Raw genomic sequence first — 22878 nt, forward strand, 5'->3', positions numbered from 1 at the left:
CGAAGGAAGGGAGGTTTCTTAACACTGCTCTTTCCTCGTGGAAAACCAGATATGGTTCCCGACAAGACAGAGCTCCTAATTCCGAAACTCTACGTGCAGATGCAATAGCCAAAAGAAATAGGACCTTCCAGGTCAACCACTTCAAATCTGCCAGAAGCAATGGCTCAAAAAGAGGCCCTTTAAGCATATCCGGTACCAGGTTGAGATCCTATGGTGCTGTAGGCGGAACATAGGGAGGCTGAATATGCAAGATTCCCTGGAGGAAAGTCCTAACATCTGGTAAATCCGCTAATTTCAGGTGAAAAAATACTTAAAGAGCCGATACCTGGACCTTTAGAGAACCTAACCGAAGCCCTGCTTCCAGGCCATCCTGAAGGAAAGCCAACAAGTGAGGGAGACGAAAGGAGGACGAGTGACAAGTCCTATTTTCACACCATCTGATGTAGGCTCTCCAAATCCGGTGATAGATGCGAGCTGAAACAGGCTTTCTGGCTCGCATCATAGTGTTCACTACGCTGGAGGAAAAACCTCTAGCCCTCCAGAGGCTGGCTTCAACAGCCATGCCGTTAAAGTGAGCTGAGGTAAATTCTGGTGACGGAAGGTACCCTGCAGAAGAAGGTAGTCTCGAGACGGAAGACGGAAACCCTGTTCTTCCGCCATAGAGATTATGTCCGCGTACCAGACTCGGCGCGGCCATGAGGGAGCTATTAGAATTACTGGCAGACCGCCCTGCCTTACTCGCCTGAGTACGCGAGGAAGCATGGGGATCAGGGGAAACAGGTATCCCAACCTGAACTCCCATGGCATTGTCATAACATCCACTGCCACCGCTAAGGTGTCTCTTGCCCTTGCGCAAAACCTCTGAACCTTTCTGTTGTGTCTGAAGGCCATGAAATCTATGTCCGGAAGACCCCACCTCTGAACCAGAGACTGGAAAACTTCCGGATGGTGTGACCACTCCCCCGGCATCATCTGGTTTCGACTTAGGTAGTCGGCCTCCCAATTTCTTATTCCTGGAATGTATACTGCCGATATTGCTGGAACATGCTGTTCTGCCCAAACCAGAATTTAAGCTGCAATTTTCATTGCAGCTGCACTCCTGGTTCCTCCCTGCCTGTTGACATATGCCACGGCCGTGGCATTGTCGGACTGAACTCTGACAGGGTGGCCCTGGGGGAGGGACTGGGCCCCCCGGAGGGCCAAAAGAATAGCCTTCAACTCTAGCACGTTTATTGACAGGGCTGATTCCTGAACCGACCAAAGCCCCTGGAGCCGGAGGTGCAGGATTACCGCCCCCCAACCTTTCAGGCTGGCGTCCGTCGTGGCTATGATCCATGACCATGGAGGAAAGGACCTGCCCATTGTCATGTGATCCTGAATCAGCCACCACTGATGCGATTCTCGCGCCCTCGGAGATAGAGAGATCCTCTGAAGGTCAAAGCGTAGGTGGGATCCTGACCATTTCGTCAAAAGATCCCACTGAAAATATCGAGAATGGGCTCGACCGAAGGGGAAAGTCTCGAAGTAGGCCACCATCTTTCCCAGCAGCCGCATGCACAAGTGCATTGAGGGGCTGGGAGAAGACAAGACCTGAGTTGCTATGCTCTGAATAAAACTGACCTTCTCGACAGGAAGGAATACCCTCTGCTGGCTGGTGTCCATAATGAGCCCTAGGAAAACCATGCGTTGACACGAAACCAACTGGGATTTCTTTAAATTTATTAGCCATCCATGGCCCTCGAGAACAGCCAAGGTGAGGGATAAGTGATGACGTAAGCCATTTTCAGTGGAGGTTTTGATGAGCAGGTCGTCCAAATAAGGCACGACCTGAACTCCCTGAAGGTGAAGACATGCTGCCATTACTGACATGATCTTCGTGAAAACCCTCGGCGCTGTTGAGAGGCCGAAGGGGAGGGCCCGAAACTGATAGTGGAAGGATCCCACCGAGAATCTTAGGAGGGACTGATGGTGGATCCAAATGGGAATGTGAAGGCATGCGTCTTTTAGGTCTATGGACGCCATAAACTGATCATTATCTAAGCCGTTTATTACTGACCTTAGGGATTCCATCCGAAATTTGTCCACCCGTAAGTGCACATTGAGGCCCTTTAGGTTTAGGATGGGACGAAAGGAGCCGTCCGGCTTCTTGACCAGAAACAGGTTTGAATAAAACCCCTGTCCCTTCTGGAAATCTGGGACCCTGCAGATAACTCTTTGAGAAAGAAGAGAGGCGACACAATCCTGTATCGCCTGCCTTCTTGATGGATCTCGGGGTAGCGGAGTTAGAAAGAAACGTTGTGGGGCTGGTCCCAGCAAGTCTATCCTGTACCCCGCTGATATGATACCCCAAATCCAAGGATCTTGGGAGGATGCTGCCCACTGTTCCTGAAACAAAGACAGACGTCCCCCACTGGCGCCCCCTCCGGAACAGAGTGGTCGCCAGGAGGCAGGCTTCTCCTGGGTCTTGGAGGCCTGGCGCCTAGCTGCAAACGAGGATCTCCCCCTGGCAGAGGAGCCTCGAGAATTGGGCTGTCTGCCTCTAAAGGACTGTCCTCTAGGTAAGGGGGTTCCCCGAAAGGGCTGACGAAAAGAGCTGACCCGAGGGTTCCGGCTCCTGCTAGGGAATACTGGCAAGGAAGTGCTTTTGCCTCCAGTCGCCTGGGAGATCAGGGTATCCAATTCTGGGCCAAACAAAACTGCTGCTGAAAAAGGAATGGTTTCCACTGACTTTTTTTTGATTCCGCATCTCCTTCCCAGGATTTCAGCCATAACGTTCTTCTTGCTGAGATAGAGGCAGCCTGAATAGAAGAGGATACAGCCGCTGTGTTCTGGGCCGCCTCATAAAAGGTACCCCGATGCCTCCTTCAAATGCAAAGCCAGGGGAAGTAACTCAGAGTCTTGTAATGCCTCTGCCAGCTGGTCTGCCCATGCTTCCATGGCTCTAGCAACCCAAGCTGAAGCAAATGTGGGCCTAAAGGAAGAACCCGCAGCCGCAAATATAGATTTCAGCTGGGATTCCACTCTGCGGTTAACATCCTGCAGAGATGCAGAACCTGGGGCTGGGAGTAAAGTGTGTTTGGCCAATCGGGCTATTGGAATATCCACTTTGGGAATACTCTCCCAGCGAACCACATCCTCTTCCTGCAATGGGTACAGGGAAGAGAATCTTTTGGGAACAGTGAATCTTTTATCAGGCTGTTTCCAGGCTCCTTCTGCAATATCCTTAATTTCTACGGAAGGGGGAAAACGGATATCCTTTCTTTTGGCCTTCTTAAAAAGATTTCTGTCTCTAGGAGTAGGATCCTCCGGTTCTGGGAGGTCCAACGCTTGTCTAACTGCTAAAACTAAATCGTTAATAAATTGGCTTTTAGAGCTTTCTTCCTGTCCCAAAGGAAGAACCTGGTCAGGATCAGAATTAACTTCCCCCTCTTCCTCTGAAAACTCCTCAGAATCTGAAAGGACCATAAGGGTATTATCGGATCTGGGCCGCTTTCTTCTAGCAGACGGAATGTTTGGGGATTCAAGCAACTGGTTCAGTTTATCCAAACCCTTTATAAATGCTGCGGACCATGGTGGGTCTGTAGGGACAGTGGCTTGGTCCGTCTGTAATGAGGAAGGTCCTGGTATAGACGTTCCGCTAGAACCAGAGGAAGCAGGGAGGCCCAACGGTGTACTTGGATTATTAGCCACCGAAGTTGCCACACTAGACCACAATTGATTGGATTGAAAAACCATCTGTGCTAAAGAGGAAACCGACTGTGTCAGGGAGGCCACCCAGGCCGGTTCCTCCGATGGAGGGGCTGAAACCTGTTGGGTTTGCGCAGGGGGGACCCCCACTTCACAAACAGAGCAGAGCGCCGACGGGTCCTTCTGCCCACAAGGTAATTTTACATGACATTTTGAACTAGAGAGAGAGATATAAATGTGTGGAGAGAAAAGAGTAAACTACAAGAATCAACTAATCTAAACATAAAAGTTGTACTTGTAATATTTTAAAACACAAAATAATACTTAGCAGGTAGGAGAACTATAATATAAATCTACTAGCCCACTTGTACACAGCAATATCAGAAAATGTGTTTAAATAAATCAGATACTCAGCCCATAGGCCAAACAGGGGAGAAGTCTAACAGCAGTTCCTGGTGCCTGCTCCCTCAGCTCTGTTCTCTCTTCCCAGGCTTCTCCTTGGCGCCAGAAGACTGGGATAAACCATCTCTCTCTCTGGAAGGAGGGGGAGCTCTATGTGTTAACTCCCCCCCTTCAGTAATGCTGCTTCTGCAGCGACTCTGTGACCAAATAGAAAAAAATAAAAGTATTCTGTGGCAGAGTAGTGGAGACCTCCATAAGAGGTCTCCGCAGCGGAAGATACCCGATGCCCCCTCCTATGCATGAGGGGGGATCCAGGTATAGCCCCCTTCTTTTGCCTGCAGCGACTCTGTGCCCCTAGCGAAAAACCAAGATGGCCGCCGCCATATGAAACATCCGATAACCGGCGCTCTATGCCTGCAGTGGCAGCGCCGGTTATCAGGGAGGCTCCAGGAGTGACAGCGGTCCTGTGAGACCGCTTGTCACTCCCAATTCAGACACCCGTTCCTCCTGTCAGTGAGGAACGGGTGTCCGCTGGCTCCCAACTGACAGGGGAGTGCCTGCGCTGCTACCGCTGTGAGTGTGTTCTCTATAGTATAACACACTCCAGCACTGCCACCTGTAAAAAAAAAGGATTAAAAACGAAAAGAATGAAATAAAATAATAAAATTACACTAAGTACTAAAAAACACTGCCCAACCCCGCGAGCACCTAAAAAAACTGAACAAGAGGGGCCAGGGGGATTGTAGAGGGGAGGGGTCTGTCGGCAGTACTAAAAGTTAACTATTTAGGTGCCAACTCCCCAAGCTCCCTCCACAACCCATGGTAAGCAGTGTTCCCCAGACTGGATGAAAGAGAAATATAAATATATAAATATATATATATATATATCTTTATCATACATACACTGTATATCATATGAATAACAGGAAAATGGGGAATGTTGCACTCCTGTGCAGAATATATAACCCATGCACCAGGTACTGTGGGAGTTCCAGACCAGTGAAGACAGAAGGGACATGGACACTGCTGCAAAATTAGTTGGTGTTGCCACAGTTGATGTGGATGGCTCTTGTATGAGATTAGGTTTCAGCAGCCTCATCATAGGTGTTATGCAACTTACTTTAAGCTGATTATAAATAAGCCGAGTCATGTTAAGGTTTAATGCATTCAAAGCCTTTGGCCTGTTGAGGGTGATCACTCCTGCGCAGCCGGTCCTTGTCAGCAGGACTTCTGCATCTGAAGCTGTTTGACTGGACATTTTCTGCATGGCAAAAAAAAAATGTTATGTCGTTGGTTATATTTCCAAAGTTTTGAAATGTCCACGATAACAAAACAATTGTTTCTAATATCTCTCAGATCATTTAGTTTCAGGGAGATAACTGCTTTCTGACAGTTTTCTGGCCAACAGATTTTGGAAATAATTTCAGCGCCATTGGTTCCTCAAGAGACTGTTATGGAAAATGGATAAATGTTGCCAATCTCATTCAAATCGGACGGTAAAGTAGAACAACACTAAGATAATAAATGTATTAACAAAATTACAAAACTGTAGTGTGAAAACATACATGTACAAATAATGTAAATAATCTTCCATTACAGTTAATAGAGCGATAATGAACTCTGTACTGGAGGCTTACAAGTTGTCACTCTATGTGTATAAGACCATGAAAAGAAGTAATTCAGTCAATCTTCACATACCTAATCTTCCCTGATGTAATAAACTTACAGAATAAATTCTTTCAATTTTCACATAACAGGTACTTCTGATCAGAATCTAGGCAGTCTCACTCCTCCGAAATGAATAGACAAGCTCCACTTAAAGGCACGAATATCAGAATAGATTCTTTCAGTCTTCCCATAAAAGGTACTTATGATAAAAATCCCAGTAGTCACACTCTCCAGAAACGGATGGACAAACTCCACTTAGATTCAGGGATATCATGCAATAAATTTTAAATTCTCATGTTTTATTATAACATAAATACACACATAAAATCCCATAAATTAAAAAAGGTCACAATATAAAAGAGATGCAGTTGCCCATACCAGAATAGAGAAGAAAATCGCATAAAGAAGCAAAGCCGTTATGTCCAGGATCAGTAATCTGCTCTCTGACAGTTCTACGACCAACGCGTTTCGGCTGCTAAATGAGTCTTTATCAAGGTAGTGTAGCGGTGTCTTAGAAGGTTCTATTTATAACCCCATTTCCTTATAATGTGACCTATCCATAAATCCTTACAAATAATACAAAACCATATAAAAGTTAAAAAATCTACCCTACTTCCATCAACATAATTACATATTTTGTATGTGCCATAATTAACATCAAATTGTAGACGTTGCGCACATCAAACAATTCAAAAAAACAACTATCAACTTTATATATATATACATATCACATGAACCCTACTTGAGATGTGGACATGAGGCTCCGAGATTAAATGATTCAAATGAACACAGGTGGACTTCTCATCTAAGTGTGCATTCCATATATAATAACAAAACCATGCCTCGATCTGAAAATGGCTGTGAATAATATGCACCAAATCCATACCTCGATATCAAATGATCCTGGATCATCGAGAATCACGCATGCGCAAATAACGTTAATAGCGTAGTAGACTCAATAAAATATTGGGACTGAACACTCTGGCATCACTCCACTTCCCAAGTTTATATATATCTAACCATGGATATATAACACCCTCATAACTATATGTACATATATACAGACAAAAATTATTCCTTCCAGGTAACAACAACAACGGTTATATATATATATATATATATATATATATATATATATATATATATATATATATATATAATCATGTTTCTGGATATATGTACATATAATTAGAGGGGTGTTAGATTTTCCTTGTTTAAAAATATATTAACTTGGAAAGTGGAGTGATGATAATGTTCAGTCCCGATATTTTATCGGGTCTACTACGGTATTAACTTTATTTGCGCATGCATGATCCTCGAAGATCCAGGAATGTTTGATATCGAGCACTTGATTTGGTGCATGCGCATATTATTCACAGCCATTTTCAGATCAAGGCATGGTTTTGTTGTTATTAGATATGGAGCACACGCTTAAATGCGAAGTCCACCTGTGTTCATTTGAATCCATTAATTTTGGAGCCTCACGTCCACATCCCAAGAAGGGTACATGTGATATGCGAATATATAAAGTTGCTAGTTCTTTTTTGAATAGTTTGATGTATACAATGTTTACAATTTGATGTTAATTACGGCCCATACATAATATGTAATTATGTGAATGGATGTATTGTAGATTTCTTAGCTTTTATATGGTTTTGTATTATTTGTAAGGATTTATGGATAGGTCACGTGATCAGGAAATGGGGATATAAATAGAATCTCCTAAGACACCGCTACACTACATTGATAAAGACTCATTTAGCAGTCGAAACGCGTCGGTGGTGGAACTATCAGAGAGCAGACTGCTGATCCTGGACATAACATCTTTGCAGAGAATTCGCCTGTTGAATATCCAGATATACCATTTAGCTTCTTCATGCGATTTTCTTCTGTATTCTGGTATGGGCAACTGCATCTCTTTTATATTGTAACCTTTTTTAATTTATGGAATTTTAAGTGTGTATTCACGTTATAATAAAACATGAGAATTTTAAATTTATTGCATGATATCCCTGAATCTAAGTGGAGTTTGTCCACCCGTTTCTGGAGAGTGTGACTACTAGGATTTTTATCACAAGTATTTTTTATGGGAAGACTGAAAGAATCTATTCTAATATATCTAATATCAGTGATACTGCCTGGATTCTCATCACAAGTACCTGTTATGTGAAAATTTAAAGAATTTATTCTGTAACTTTATTACCTCAGAGAAGATTTGGGTGTGTGAAGATTGAGAGAAATGCTTCTTCTTCATGGTCTTATACACATAGAGTGACAACATGGAAGCCTCCAGTAGAGAGTTTATTATCGCTCTATTAACTATAATGGAAGATTATTTACATTATTCTGTACATGTATATTTTCCCACTAGAGTCTTATAATTTTGTTATTACATTTATTACCTTAGTGTTGTTATACTTTACCATCCAATTTGGATGAAATTGTCATCATTTATCCATTTTCCATATCGGTTCCAATGGCGCTGAATTGATTCCCATGTTCTCTTTTTAGCTATTTCTTTCAGACAACTGCAGTACTGTTGCCGTTTGTGATTTTTCTTTTGGCAGCAATTGTTTATGAAGCGCTGAAATTTTGATTGATTCACTTTTTTATTTTGGTCAAAAGATTTGTCTGTATTACAAATAACACTTACACAGATTTTTCCAGTCAGTATTTTTATTGCAAACCAGTAGGCTCTCTGGTCAAGTGACATTTGTAATACAGACAAATCAGGGGGATGAAAACTTTTCCACTCTTGAACGAAATGTTCAACTTATTATCATCATCATTGTTTATTTATATAGTACCAGAGATTCACTCCATAGCGCTTGACAAATCATACAGATAAAGACATACATGAAAACAAAAAGCATAAAAATGGGTACAGATCAGCAGCATAATATGGATGCAATTAAAAGAACAAAGTCGCATGGCATACAAAACAACTCCGCATACGACATGACAACAGGGGGCGAGCAAGGAAGACGGAGAGTCTTCAGACATAAGATGATATATATATATATATATATATATATATATATATATATATATATATATATATATATATATGTCAATACCCCCATTCATATCCACAGGGAAATACAGTCTCTGAAATGGGACAGCAGCAATGTTTGTACAGAAAAGCGAAACCATAATAGGCTATGGAGGAAAGTGCTTCAGTTATAAGTATAATTCAGTATTTAATGTTCACATAGGAAAATCCACCTAATACTAGATGTAAAGTTTTGGGTTGAGGGCTTCCTTAACATGCAATGCTGTACTCACCAAATGTTGCAAAATGATTTGCAGTCTGTTGATGGAATTCAACCTAAAACAATAATAAATATATTTCAATTACTACTAGACCTAAAAAACATAATAGAAAAGTGGTCTATTTATTAAGACACAACTCCCCACATATGCAGATTTTCTATCATTGTCTATTAGTGATGGTAAATTAAAAATATTTTCTAAGAAAATTTCACTTTGCATGGGCAAGCATCACAGGAGGCCCCTAGAAATGGCTACGTGCTTGTGAACGCCTTTAACGTCTGGGTTCATTGGCAAAAAGGGAGAAGCCCTAAATCCTGCAAAAAAATCCCCTTTGTCAAGATTTAGGTCTCATCTACCTTTAACAAATAGACCCCCAAACAATTAAATCTCAAAATTGTTTACAAAACACTATGCTACTTTGTGAAATTAATCATCTGAGATTAATCTAACTGAACTATCATTAAAAACATCTAAATAGCACTCCCTCTCCTGAACAGGCTAAAGAAGAAAATGTAATAACGATTAATTGTTTATCATATTACAGTTAATGGATGTAATTAATTGCTTGAATTGCACACAAAGCTATTAAATTGCACCTTTGTGCAATCACTGTGGATTCCTACACAGCAAGTAAAAATTTCCCATATTGCTCACCTCATAGGTGACATGGTGCTGCAAAAAAATGGGCAAATAATCCACACACACACACACAAAGTGAAAATTGTTCTGACAAGCCATTATTACATTCTAAGCTGCCTTTTAAGTTACAAAGAGTAACCAGTCAGAATTATATCCAGATGTTCTACTATTTAAAAAAACACTTTTCCTATAAGTCAGTAATAGTTTGAATAACTTAAGAGAAAACAGAGCACCATAAGTGGAAAAATAGAACATTTACTTATCATCATCATCATCTATTTATATAGCGCTACCAATTCCGCAGCACTGTACAGAGAACTCACTCACATCAGTACCTGCCCCATTGGAGCTTACAGTCTAAATTCCCTAGCATACGCACGCACGCACGCACACGTCAATTTAATAGCAGCCAATTAACCTACTAGTATGTTTTTGTAATGCGAGAGGAAACCAGAGCACCCGGAGGAAACCCAAGCAAACACAGGGAGAAAATACAAGCTCCACACAAATAAGGCCATGTTTGGGAATTGAACTCATAACCCCAGTGCTGTGAGGCAGAAGTGCACTAAGCCACCATGCTTCCCCTTATTAATCTTTATTTATATAGTGCCAAAGTAATATAAAACTGGTGTTATAGCAAGCATGGAATTACAAAGCAAATAATGGAGTTAATAAATTTTAATGCACTTATGTTAAGTGAGGATAACAATATAAAAGGGAAGATTTGATTACATTCTGCTTATGTGAACACTGATATTTGGCAGCAAAAGCACAATGTTCTGTAGTTTTAATGTGCTGGAAACATTAACTTTGTGCATGCTTTTTAATATAAAAAAAAAAAAAAAGCAAATTGGCTTTTAATAAATTAGTTAGAATATTTCTATAAAATAGAAAGCAAATATTTGTTAGTATTCACTTCTACTAAACACAAACTCTTAACAAATCCCTATAAAAGCAACTTATATTGTATTGTACTAAGCAAGTCTGAAACCACAATACCCATTTCAAAACATGAAATATATTCCTATCAGTAAATCAGTACACGATACCAGGTATGTAAGTGCAAATATTTAGGGTAGTTTGATCTACTTTTAATACAGTTGTTTACAGTAACTTGATCTACTTTTAATGGGTGTGACTCCAGAAATATAATTTTTGTAACAACTAATTATGTGAAGGTGGAATCGGTGTATAAATTCATATTGTAGGAAAAATTCTATGGGAACGTCTACAAGTATCACTCGGCTCTAAAATAGTGCTTATGTGAGCCAGCTTACCTGAGTTGGGATCTCAGCATTGCTGTACTCATGACAGTGCTTCAGGTGCTGACTTGAAATCAATAGCTGACATTGACAAGCTAGAGTACAGGAAGTGACTGGTCGCAAGTGAATGACGATTTGGCTTCATTGCCCTTCATGGACTGCATGTACGGTTTTTTTTCCAGTAAAACTTTATTGACATTTTAGACACTATCGTAAAAACTGTTTGTGAAAGTTTTGCTGGGTGCCGATTCAGCAGTTAGGACAAATGCATAGGAATTAGACGTGTTGTCTGGCTGTGTTAGAGTTCGTTCATATGTAAAAAAAAAAAAAAAAAACCTACAATGAAACATTTCTTGGATTTTTATATAGCAATTATCATTTTAAATACAGCGCTGCGAGGTAATCAATTTTACAATATAAAACTTTGTAACTTAATTCTAGGCTTGCACTGCTGAGAGCACACTTGTTGAAAAAAGACACACAAGATATACTTTTTCTTTTAATAATAGACAAATAAAATTAGTAAGGACTAGCCATAACACTGACTCAGTACCCTCAGTAGATCATACATGCCAACTTTCAAAATGTCTCCCCTTTGAGATCTAGGAGAAGGGGAGGAGACGTAATCAGGTTACCATAGCCTGCCCCCACTATAAAATGTAGAAAATCACAGCATTGAATAGCAGGGGCGGGGCTTAATGATGTGATTAAGCCCTGCCCATGCCATTCAGTGATGTGAATTTCGGCGAATACGGAAGGTTTGCCTACTCTTCCAGAAAAACTCCCCGAAATTCAGGAGCTTCCCTGGAATTCTGGGAGAGTAGGCAAGTATGCAGTAAATTTGTAGTATTGAGGTGACATTTTTTAAATATTGTACCATATTTTGATACTTAGCTCACTAGTGAATAATACTGTGCATTGTTATTTTTGTTCAAATGAGTGTGCAGTTTTCCTAGAATATTGTATTGAAACATTTCTTGTCTGCTTGTTTTAGTAGGTGTCTCTTTTTTTGTTTAAGTATGTTTTTTGGAGTGTGGAAGGAAACTCAAGCAAACACAGAGAGGACATATAAACTCCATACAGATAAAAATTCAAGACCCCAGCACTTTGAGATAGCAATGTTAACCACTGTGCTGATGTTATTTATAACAATGCTACCATTCACAAAAGGTCTAACTGTACAGTATATTAATAAAAACCTATGCCTACACTGCTCATTTGCCCATTACATTTATTCCCAATCCCAGTTTAATGTACAACATTACAGCATCATGCTTAACACATTTTTCAATACCCACTTAATATAGTCTCATACCAGCATAACAACTACATGTCATCTTATAAAGCCCAAGTGCATTACTATAAATTAATTGGAAGAAACTTGTAGTATTAGTTGCATTTATTTATATAGCTCCAACCAGTGGTCGAAGTGGGGTGTATACAGTGGTATGCCATACTGCCTCTTCTCCAACTGCCTTCATTGTAAAACTATCAAATTCCATTCACTTACATTCCCATTACATTTTTCATACCGCCACTTCTAAATTTCCACTTGGACTGCTGGCTCCAATCACATTACGCAGTGCTATACGAAGGATATGTAGCTATTCACCTCTTTGTCTGCTTTATCCAGTTTGTTTATTACTCTTCTGTGTTTGTCCCCAATTGTAAAGCACTACGGAATATGTTGGCACTATATAATTAAATGATGATGATGATGCCCCTGCCTTATTGGAGTTTACAATCTAATTCCTTATCACACACACAAAGACTAAGGTATGTTTGTTAAATGCCAAATAACTTACTTGTATGTTTTTTGGACTATGGGAGGAAACCAGGACAGAACCCACGCAAATAGAGAGAACATACAAACACCACACATATACTGCCTTGGTCGGAATCATACCCATGGCCCCAGCTCTGTGAGGCAGCAATGCCAATGTTACTAACAACAATAAGGCTATAATGCTACAACCATGCATATAATCCTGTAAAAATAAATGTTGATAATATCAATAATGATATAACTAATCCTCTTGTCGCATTTACTGTTTGAGGTTGCCAATCTCATATCAATCTTAAATAAACAAACAAGGTACAGGATGCGTCCAATGAGGAATTTTTTTTTATTAAAACTCAATGAAAAATAATGGTAGGTCTCACATGTATACCGGATACAATGCAGTGATAAATTACATGTAACAAAAATAATAAAAATACATAGCATTCATGACACTATAAATAACTATGTATATTACAAATGGTCTCTATGTAGTATAGCAGAAATAGGTGTCTGGCCAGTACACCTTATAGCCACAATATAAAGTATGTGATTCAATCAACGTAATTATGTGCACGTATGATAAGGGGAGATCTCACCCGATATTGAAATGCTTCTGCAGCACGAAATAGTGTTGTCTCGTGATGTATATAATGGATATAAATGGTATAAATTGTATCCACGATTTTGACCAGAATGAGTTAGGAGCCCAATATTCTATGTATCATCATCAACATTTATTTATATAGCGCCAGCAAATTCCGTAGCGCTTTACAATTGGGAACAAACATTAATAAGACAATACTGGGTAATACATACAGACAGAGAGGTAAGAGAACCCTGCTCGAAAGCTTACAATCTATAGAACAATGGGAGTCCGAAACACAAGGGCATGTGCTACATCATATTGCACAATGGACCAGCCAGACTGCAAAGGTAAAAGTACTGAGTGGGCTATGTGTGTTGCAATGTTGGTCAGAGGGTTGTTGTCCTGCAATAGCAGTGTAGAGGCTGCTAATAGGGTAATCTAGGGAAATTAAGATGATGGTTGAGGAATATCATAACCTTGTCTGAAGAGGTGGGTTTTCAGTGAACGCTTGAAGGTTTGAAGACTAGAGGAAAGTCTTAATGTGCGTGGGAGGGAATTCCACAAAGTGGGTGCAGCCCGCAAAAAATCCTGTAACCGAGAATAGGAGGATGTGATGAGAGTGGAGGAGAGACGTAGATCTTGTGCAGAACGGAGGTGTCGAGTAGGGAGATATTTCGAGACAAGTGAGGAAATGTATGTCGGTGCAATTTTGTTGATGGCCTTGTATGTTAGTAGAAGAATTTGATATGGATTCGTTGAAATACAGGTAGCCAATGTAGAGACTGACAGAGTGGCTCAGCAGAGGAGTAACGGTTTGTAAGGAAAATCAATCTAGCCGCTGCGTGCAAAATAGATTGTAGTAGTTCAAGTCTGACTTTGGGAAGACCAGTAAGGAGGGAATTGCAATAGTCGATGCGGGAGATGATGAGTGCATGAATTAATGTTTTTGCGGTGTCTTGTGTCAGATATGTGCGTATTCTGGAAATGTTCTTTAGATGTATGTAACATGATTTAGATGTATGTATAGAATGAATCAATACTTTATCAGTATATAACAAATGGACTCAATCCAACATGTGTTTATATGCTGTATTAACGTTTGAATGAGTCGGGAGGAAAGGAGTGTATAACTCCTCCCACCGTAACAACAGTGATGGTCATCTAGGTTTTTAATATTTGCTATAGGGGAATATGCGAGTACTTTTGTTATATATTGATAAAGTATTGATTCTTATCCTTGCATAGTGTATTCTATACACTGTATGTTTATACGCTATATATATAACTGGTCGAACAAACTGGAAGAGACAGAGGATATGACCCCTCTCCCCGTAACCATAGTGATGGTCCTGTACGATTTTAATATCAGTATAAGGGAATGGTTGCGACTAAATCCCCTTCAGCGTAGGTACCCGGTACCTACACTGCATGGGAAATAGCACACTCAGTGTGAGCCAGCTAAATCCCCTTCACCGAAGGTACCTTTTGGCCCCCTGCTGGCCGGGTCATGAACTCGAAGGGGATTTAGCCAGCTCAGTGTGAGCCAGCTAAATCCCCTTCACCGAAGGTACCTGGTACATACACTGCATGGGAAATAGCACACTCAGTGTGAGCCAGCTAAATCCCCTTCACTGAAGGTACCTTTTGGCCCCCTGCTGGCCGGGTCATGAATTGGAAGGGGATTTAGCCAGCTCACAGTGAAGTGTCTAAATCCCCTTCAGTGTAGGTACCTGGTACAATGACTGTATGGGAAATAGGATTTAGCCAGCTCTTAGCCACACTTATACTGTCTTATATTACTGAGGTTGTTTTTGGTGATGGTAGTATCAGTACTAAATAACAAGAAAATGGATAGTATAATATGTGCATTTTGTCTTGAATTTGTTTCCAGGTCACCTAAAAAAATAATAATATTTATTTAGCCATTTATTTTTTAAAGATAAAATGTACTTATTGGGCCAACCTTTTAAGAGTTAATTTCTCTTGTGGTTACTCATAAATGATCCATATTGATCTGTAGATATCTAAAAACAAGATCATTTTAGAGTGAGAAATAGAGAAACTGAAGATACAGGGTCATAAATTGGAAGCAACAGCAAGAAATGCAAACTGAAAGGTCAACTCAAAGTAAAGGATAATGTGTAGATATTAGCCCATGAGAAAAGTTATTTGCAATTATTATTTTATGCTAGAACCTTAATGCACAGTAGCATGCATTAGATATATATGAAGAGCCCCCTCTCCCTCTCTATTCACAGAACTTGTTTTCATCAGCAGAAAATTATAGTTGTCAGTTCATTTCTATGGTGTTACTTAGTATTCTCTGGGGCAGGGCCATCTTTTCCATTGGGCACCATGGGCAGGTGCCCGGGGGCCCCAGGGGCAAGGGGGCCCCATAGGCAAGTCTCTTAATAAAATAAATAATCCTGCAAAAGAAAAACTTCAAGGGTCACTGAGCGAGTACATTTAAAAAAAGCAGTGCATCGAGGCCCATATATATATATATATATATATATATATATAGGGCCCCCGATGCACTGCTTTTCCCGGGGGCCCGTAATGTTGTTAAGATGGCCCTGCTCTGGGGAATATTCAATTCAGTCTGGAGCATGTAGATTTGCTTTCAGAAATTGACTATTATACTTGTATGCTTTGTAGTGGATAATTTAGGTTGTTTTAATCATACTTGCCCACTCTCCCGTATTGTCCGGGAGACTCCCTAATTCTGCATAGATCTCCTGCAGTACCTGGTTGGTTTTCCCGCATCCTGCCACTTCCCAGTTAAGTGGTCAGGATGGGGTCCTCCATGACGTGAGTCACAGCAAGCTGCGTAATGTAGGCTTTGCCACCTGGGTCATATTAACACGGATGCATAAATGTATAGTTAAGAGCGGTACTTACATTACACGATCCCCTCCCCTCCAAGAAATGTTCAGATTTTAGTGTTAACATTTTTAGTTAAATAAGTACTTGGATATACCCATGGTGTATATTTTACTCAAGGGGTACTTATGTGGCATTATTTAGCACAATGGGTCTGGTGACTCCCCAGTCATTGGCTCCAGTCCATGTACTAGGATATCTCTTCCCTATCCTAATCCTACTGGAACCATACTCAAGAAGGGCACTGGGAGTAGGTATGGCAATTATAACAAGAGCGCAGAATGTTGATCAATGCAAGTAAGGCAGACAAGAGGAGGAATCATTCTGAGGATGCCCTATCACAGTAAAATCTTATATATATATATATATATATATAAATCATTGGTCTGCTTGTCTGTCCAGTTATGCATTCAGACACCCCTGCACCGATTGGGATGAAACCAACACGAGATGGTCCAGTTGAATCCTGTCCAGGTGTTAGTGAGATTAGGGTCCCAGTAGAACCTCCCGTTGGTGTACGCTAGGCAGAACTTTGACCTGGCGAGCCTGTCCTGGTCCTTCCACTAGATGGATTTCAATGACATTTAATCTAAAAACAAAAATCACACTGGGCAGCCACCTAATGGGTGTGTTGGAAGACCTGCTAAGCTTCTAATTATTTTGAAAAGGTTGACAGTTACATCCAACTCATTGATAACTTAATAGCTTGAAGATTTAAACCCAGGCAACGGCAGGTACTTCAGCTAGTAATTAATAAAAAAGGATCTTTATTCTTAAGATTATTTGCATAATTGCCTTTCTTTCAATGCCACAGCTTTTGTCTCTCAGCACTTATTGTGGTGGATACAGCGTGCACTGAAAATTAGAGTGCACTACATTTGTGCACCTCAAATTTAGATTCAGACACAAACCTAACTTAAAATTACCTGGACTGAATAAAGATGTAGGCACACTATACAATTAAACACCTGTGTGATTACGATGGATCAGTTGCAAATTGCATTACAAGTTACTTCTTGCTGCTGTAGGTGGAAAATTAAGTTTATTATGCGGGGACCCTTCTTATAATCAGATGTGGTGTAATAGACTTCGTGCTAGATGCATCTTTTTAAAAAAATTTGGACATATTTGAATATAACAATAATAATGTAATAATTGTCAGGCTAAAAGTAATGTAGGCATTCAATAAAAAAATCCTAATATGTGGAAGATGGTTCTCATAATATATTGGTAAATTATGTCATTACTTTTTTTCAAAAAGATAATTAAGAGAATAGATAGTATATTATTTGTTTTACAATCCTTGGTTCAGCAGGTATACTTTATGCATTTATCTAATATTTTGACATGCTTGTAGGACACACGAGGAAAGCGTGAAGGTCTCTTCCACACGGGTCACATATAGACATGTAAAAAATATCTAACATAAAATGGTAGAGGGGTTTGGGTCAAAACTTATCTTCCAGGTCTGGTGGCTTGTAAACAAAAGAAAATGTGCTACATATACAGCAGTGTGTATGTCCAAGTTGTGGCCAGTGTTCCTACGTGTGTAAGTTACTGGACATTATGCATTATTGTGCACCATTTTCACAGAGAGGCGCATGGTATCAGCACTAAATAGGTTATTATAAAAATTAGATCACAAACAGTGCAAGACAATGGGGTATATTTACTAAACTGCAGGTTTGATAAAGTGGAGATGTTGCCTATAGCAACCAATCATTTTCTAGCTGTTATTTTGTAGAATGCACTAAATAAATGATGTCTATAGCAACCAATTAGATTCTAGTTATCATTTTTTTTGTGCATTCTACATAATGACAGCTAGAAAATGATTGGTTGCTATAGACAACATCTCCACTCTTACAAAGCCGCAGTTTAATAAATATACCCCCATGAGTGTGCTGGTCCGGCCGGCTGCCTGGATCAGTCACCCCCTCCTGGGTCCTCCATTGCTGGGGGAGAACCTTGGTCGGCATAGCAATTACAGGTAAAGTACAGACTTGATATACTAAACATTGAGATGTTTTTGAGAAAGTTAAGCAACCAAAGCAACAATAAAGATGTAGTAATTTTAATGGTGAAATAAATAACTAGTTTATTACAACCTTACCTCTGAAATATACAAAAAAAGCTGCTTTCAGTATGTTTTGTTTACATCACATTATGTACTTCTTACTAAGTATTCAAATATACAGTATATTACAACGTTCAGCTGTCTGTAATATGTAACAGCACACACAAATGTCTGATAACGTCCATTTACAATATCAGGTAATATATCCCACTTGCTGGCCCTCATCGTAACAAGCTACAACATAACTATCACTCTTCGCGGTAATTTCATCAGGCATTATCAGGTGGATAATAACATGAAGTTCGAGAGTAGAAATAAAATAATAAACTGTCTCTATTAGGTTTCTTGCTTTCTCCTTCGTTAATATCGCTTGATGGACGGACACTTTAAAATGGGAATCCCATAACAGTCCGCTCCAGAACGTGTCCTTTTACCCTCTGGGAGTCACAAGCACTATTTGAACTCTTCCTTAAACAGATGAGTTTTCAGCAGGATCCTGCAGTTAGAGACGATACTTGACAGAGATATTCTGTTGAACATTTCCACGGGCAGCATTCAAGAAGGGTCATAGTCCTGAGAGCGGAGGTAACCTGGGAGAAGCAAATAAAAAAAGCGTCAGCGTAAGCAGAGGGTTGGTATGTACAGAGATTGTGATAATAGATATAAGTGGAAATGGATAGGACAGCACTAAATACTTTTGTAGTGACAAGATGATTTCAGTAAGACAACAGTAATTAATGACGGAGAGTATAGAGGTTATTTCTGCAGCGACTATTTGAATGGATTGTAGGAGACAAAGATATCATTACAGTAGTCTGGACAGTATGTAACAAAAATTGCTTTGTAGTATAAGAAAAAATGTTTTATTTCTGAAAGAGTAATCAGGGAAATAAAACACAGAATAAATAATAGGATTTTTATATATAGTCCCCTGGGAGACACTGCATGACTGGTCCTTACACTATACCCCAATGTTTCCCAGACACTTTAAGACATCCTAGAAGTTCACCGTAGCTCTACCCCCTCTATACTACTCTCCCCATAAGCCGGCGGTTCCCAAACTGTGCGCCGCGGTGCTGTCACTGGGGTGCCGCGGGCCAAGCATTGAAAAAAAGAAAGAACACAGAAACTTACCAATCTGTCGGGCGCCGGGACCCAGCAGACTCATCTCTCCCGCAGCTGTCACTGAATATCGATGTCAGTAACAAGCTGCTGCGGGAGAGAGGAGTCTGCTGGGTCCCGGCGCCCGACAGATTGGTAACTTTCTGTGTTCTTTCTTTTTATTCTATGGCTGGCGCGCGGCAGAGGAGTGAGAGGGAGCGTGACACCGGGGCACAGCAGGACAGACAGCGGGGCACAACAGGGCAGAGGAGGGTGACAGAGGGGCACAACAGGGCAGAGGAGGGTAACAGCGGACAGAGGAGTGCGACACAGTGTGACAGAGGGCAGAGGAGGGGGACATTGTGAGAGAGGGCAGAGGAGGGGGACAGAGCAGAGGAGGGGGGACAGCGTGACAGAGGGCAGAGGGGTCAGTGTGAGAGAGGGCAGTGTGTCTTGATGCAGAGGGGGCAGTGTGTCTGGATGCAGAGGGGGCAGAGTGCCTGAGGGCAGAGTGTCTGGATGCAGAGGGGGCATTTTTGCATACAACTAAATAAGTATTTCTGTCCTGACCTAAATACTTATTACAATTTTTTGACCCAACTACTTCTAAAACAGGACTGCTCAATAATTATTTTGGAGGGGTCCCTTGAAAAAATTTGGAGACTCTAAGGGTGCCGCGAACTGCAAAAGTTTGGGAACCACTGCTATAGGCCTTCAATTTATGTTTAACCCTGAAGAGGAGTAGACAGGCTCAAACATTAGCGATCATGGGTGGGCAGAACACCATCATGCCAATTTCTTATTAGCAGACTTGGCGACTGGGCACCTAGCAGACAAGAGGAAAAAACAGGAGAGAAACCTGGGCACCTTAGCTTTTGGTACATTAACAGGAAGAAAAGCACTTTTTCCTCCTGTCACCCAACTAATAATATTGTCGAGCTACTGCCCAAACAGGACACCCACAGAAAACGCAAGTGACTCAAGAGTCTTCTTAGACTGCCTGTGAACCCCAGTACCGACTTTGGCCGGGTCCTGTGGAGGAATCCAGCATTGTGAGTGGGGGCATTAGAGTAAACACCACCTCGTTACCTCCATTCTTACGCTCAGAGCGTTAGACAATCATCCAAGCTGTGACATTAAAGTCGTAGACTTTGGAGACCACCCCAGTAATAAAATTCTAAACTAAAGGCCTAACAGAAGAGTGGTATACAGCAGGAGTAGTGTCAGTGAACTTCCAGAATGTTTTATATTGCCCTTTCGCCTGGTCCCTACCGTATCCTCCAATGGTTCCTGGTGTCCCGCAATGAATGCCTGAAAAATAGCCAAATTTAAAAGTTATGGATAAGTGAGAAAGCTTTAGTATGCCACCCAAAAAAGTGTGTAGAAAACTGGATGTATTGTTATTTTTGTGAGAGAATTGAGAAAAGTCTTATGTACAGTGTTGTGACAAAAGCAATTATACTCATGGCCTGTAATGAAAATATCATCTGAGTAAAATGTGGTTTTGTTTATTAAAGATTACTGCATCTAGTCACAACATCTATGGCAAGAACGGTCTCTGTATTATTATCTCACTTGCCGGTAAGGCTCTACTCCTCTTTCAAATAAAAAGTACCTTGTTTCATTCTGAAGTAAGAGGTGTCAGGTTTGAGGCAGCGGGGCATGCGAGGGAAAAGCTGGTGGGCGGCAGTGAGACACGATTGTGGGCAGCAGGCCTGTGAGGGAAAAGAGAATGAGCACATGTCATGGGGAATAGCAGATAAAAGATGGTGAGTGTTGTCAGGGTATTGTTGGTTGAGGAGGGGCTGTGTGGGGAAGAGGCTTCTCCCTCACATGCCCCTTCTGCCCACATGCCCCCCCCCTCCTCTGTGCCCTGCAGCTTCCATCACACATGCCCCGCTATGCCAAGAGAGAAAGACACACACACACTACCATGTGACCCCTATGTCAAACAGCTTCCACCACACATACCCCCTGTGCCAGCCCTGCATCCACCACACATGCCCCCTGTGCCAGCCCTGCTTCCACCACACATGCCCCCTGTGCCAGCCCTGCTTCCACCACACATGCCCCCTGTGCCAGCCCTGCTTCCACCACACATGCCCCCTGTGCCAGCCCTGAATCCACCACACATGCCCCCTGTGCCAGCCCTGAATCCACCACACATGCCCCCTGTGCCAGCCCTGAATCCACCACACATGCCCCCTGTGCCAGCCCTGAATCCACCACACATGCCCCCTGTGCCAGCCCTGAATCCACCACACATGCCCCCTGTGCCAGCCCTGCTTCCACCACACATGCCCCCTGTGCCAGCCCTGCTTCCACCACACATGCCCCCTGTGCCAGCCCTGCTTCCACCACACATGCCCCCTGTGCCAGCCCTGCATCCACCACACATGCCCCCTGTGCCAGCCCTGCATCCACCACACATGCCCCCTGTGCCAGCCCTGCTTCCACCACACATGCCCCCTTTGCCAGCCCTGCTTCCACCACACATGCCCCCTGTGCCAGCCCTGCTTCCACCACACATGCCCCCTGTGCCAGCCCTGCTTCCACCACACATGCCCCCTGTGCCAGCCCTGCTTCCACCACACATGCCCCCTGTGCCAGCCCTGCTTCCACCACACATGCCCCCTGTGCCAGCCCTGCTTCCACCACACATGCCCCGCTATGCCAAGAGAGAAAGACACACACACACTACCATGTGACCCCTATGTCAAACAGCTTCCACCACACATGCCCCCTGTGCCAGCCCTGCATTCACCACACATGCCCCCTGTGCCAGCCCTGCTTCCACCACACATGCCCCCTGTGCCAGCCCTGCTTCCACCACACATGCCCCCTGTGCCAGCCCTGCTTCCACCACACATGCCTTCTATGCCAGCCCTGCTTCCACCACACATGCCCCCTGTGCCAGCCCTGCTTCCACCACACATGCCCCCTGTGCCAGCCCTGCTTCCACCACACATGCCCCCTGTGCCAGCCCTGCTTCCACCACACATGCCCCCTGTGCCAGCCCTGCTTCCACCACACATGCCCCCTGTGCCAGCCCTGCTTCCACCACACATGCCCCCTGTGCCAGCCCTGCTTCCTCCACACATGCCCCCTGTGTCAGCCCTGCATCCACCACACATGCCCCCTGTGCCAGCCCTGCTTCCACCACACATGCCCCCTGTTCCAGCCCTGCTTCCACCACACATGCCCCCTGTGCCAGCCCTGCTTCCACCACCCACACATGCCCCCTGTGCCAGCCCTGCTTCCACCACACATGCCCCCTGTGCCAGCCCTGCTTCCACCACACATGCCCCCTGTGCCAGCCCTGCATCCACCACACACTAGCTTCCCTTCTACTTACCTTTTTGTACACGATAGCAGCCAAGATCCGAAAGAAACGATGGCGCTCCTGCACGGATAATACAGCCTTCCAGCAGCCCGCCTAACACTTTGTACCATGTGACCGCTGCGATCACATGACCCTGTGACGTCATATAGACGTGCCAGGGTACCTAAACCGAAG

The 22878-nt window shown here is 42.4% G+C and overlaps 1 protein-coding gene and 1 long non-coding RNA gene across 3 annotated transcripts in view; both read right to left on the minus strand.

Moving 5' to 3' along the window:
- The window catches only part of HIBCH (3-hydroxyisobutyryl-CoA hydrolase), a 326855-nt gene extending 315793 nt beyond the window's left edge, over positions 1 to 11062 (minus strand). Inside the window, exons 1-3 of one of the 2 annotated variants that reach the window (XM_075180042.1) lie at positions 10947 to 11062; positions 9043 to 9085; positions 5210 to 5350 (exon numbers count right to left, since the gene is read on the minus strand). In XM_075180042.1, coding sequence (XP_075036143.1) covers positions 5210 to 5350; positions 9043 to 9085; positions 10947 to 10978 — 216 coding nt within the window. In that variant the 5' untranslated portion in view covers positions 10979 to 11062. The remainder of the gene's footprint in view (positions 1 to 5209; positions 5351 to 9042; positions 9086 to 10946) is intronic. The other variant, XM_075180041.1, reaches the window with a different exon arrangement.
- A 7193-nt stretch (positions 11063 to 18255) lies between these two features.
- Positions 18256 to 21220, minus strand: LOC142096972 (uncharacterized). Its single transcript, XR_012678071.1, has 2 exons — positions 20977 to 21220; positions 18256 to 18850 (listed from the first exon to the last, which is right to left on the minus strand). It is a non-coding gene; the product is annotated as an uncharacterized LOC142096972 (long non-coding RNA).
- Between the last annotated feature and the right edge of the window lie 1658 nt (positions 21221 to 22878).

Source organism: Mixophyes fleayi, chromosome 7 (assembly GCF_038048845.1).
Source record: "Mixophyes fleayi isolate aMixFle1 chromosome 7, aMixFle1.hap1, whole genome shotgun sequence".
Taxonomy (NCBI): Eukaryota; Metazoa; Chordata; class Amphibia; order Anura; family Limnodynastidae; genus Mixophyes; species Mixophyes fleayi.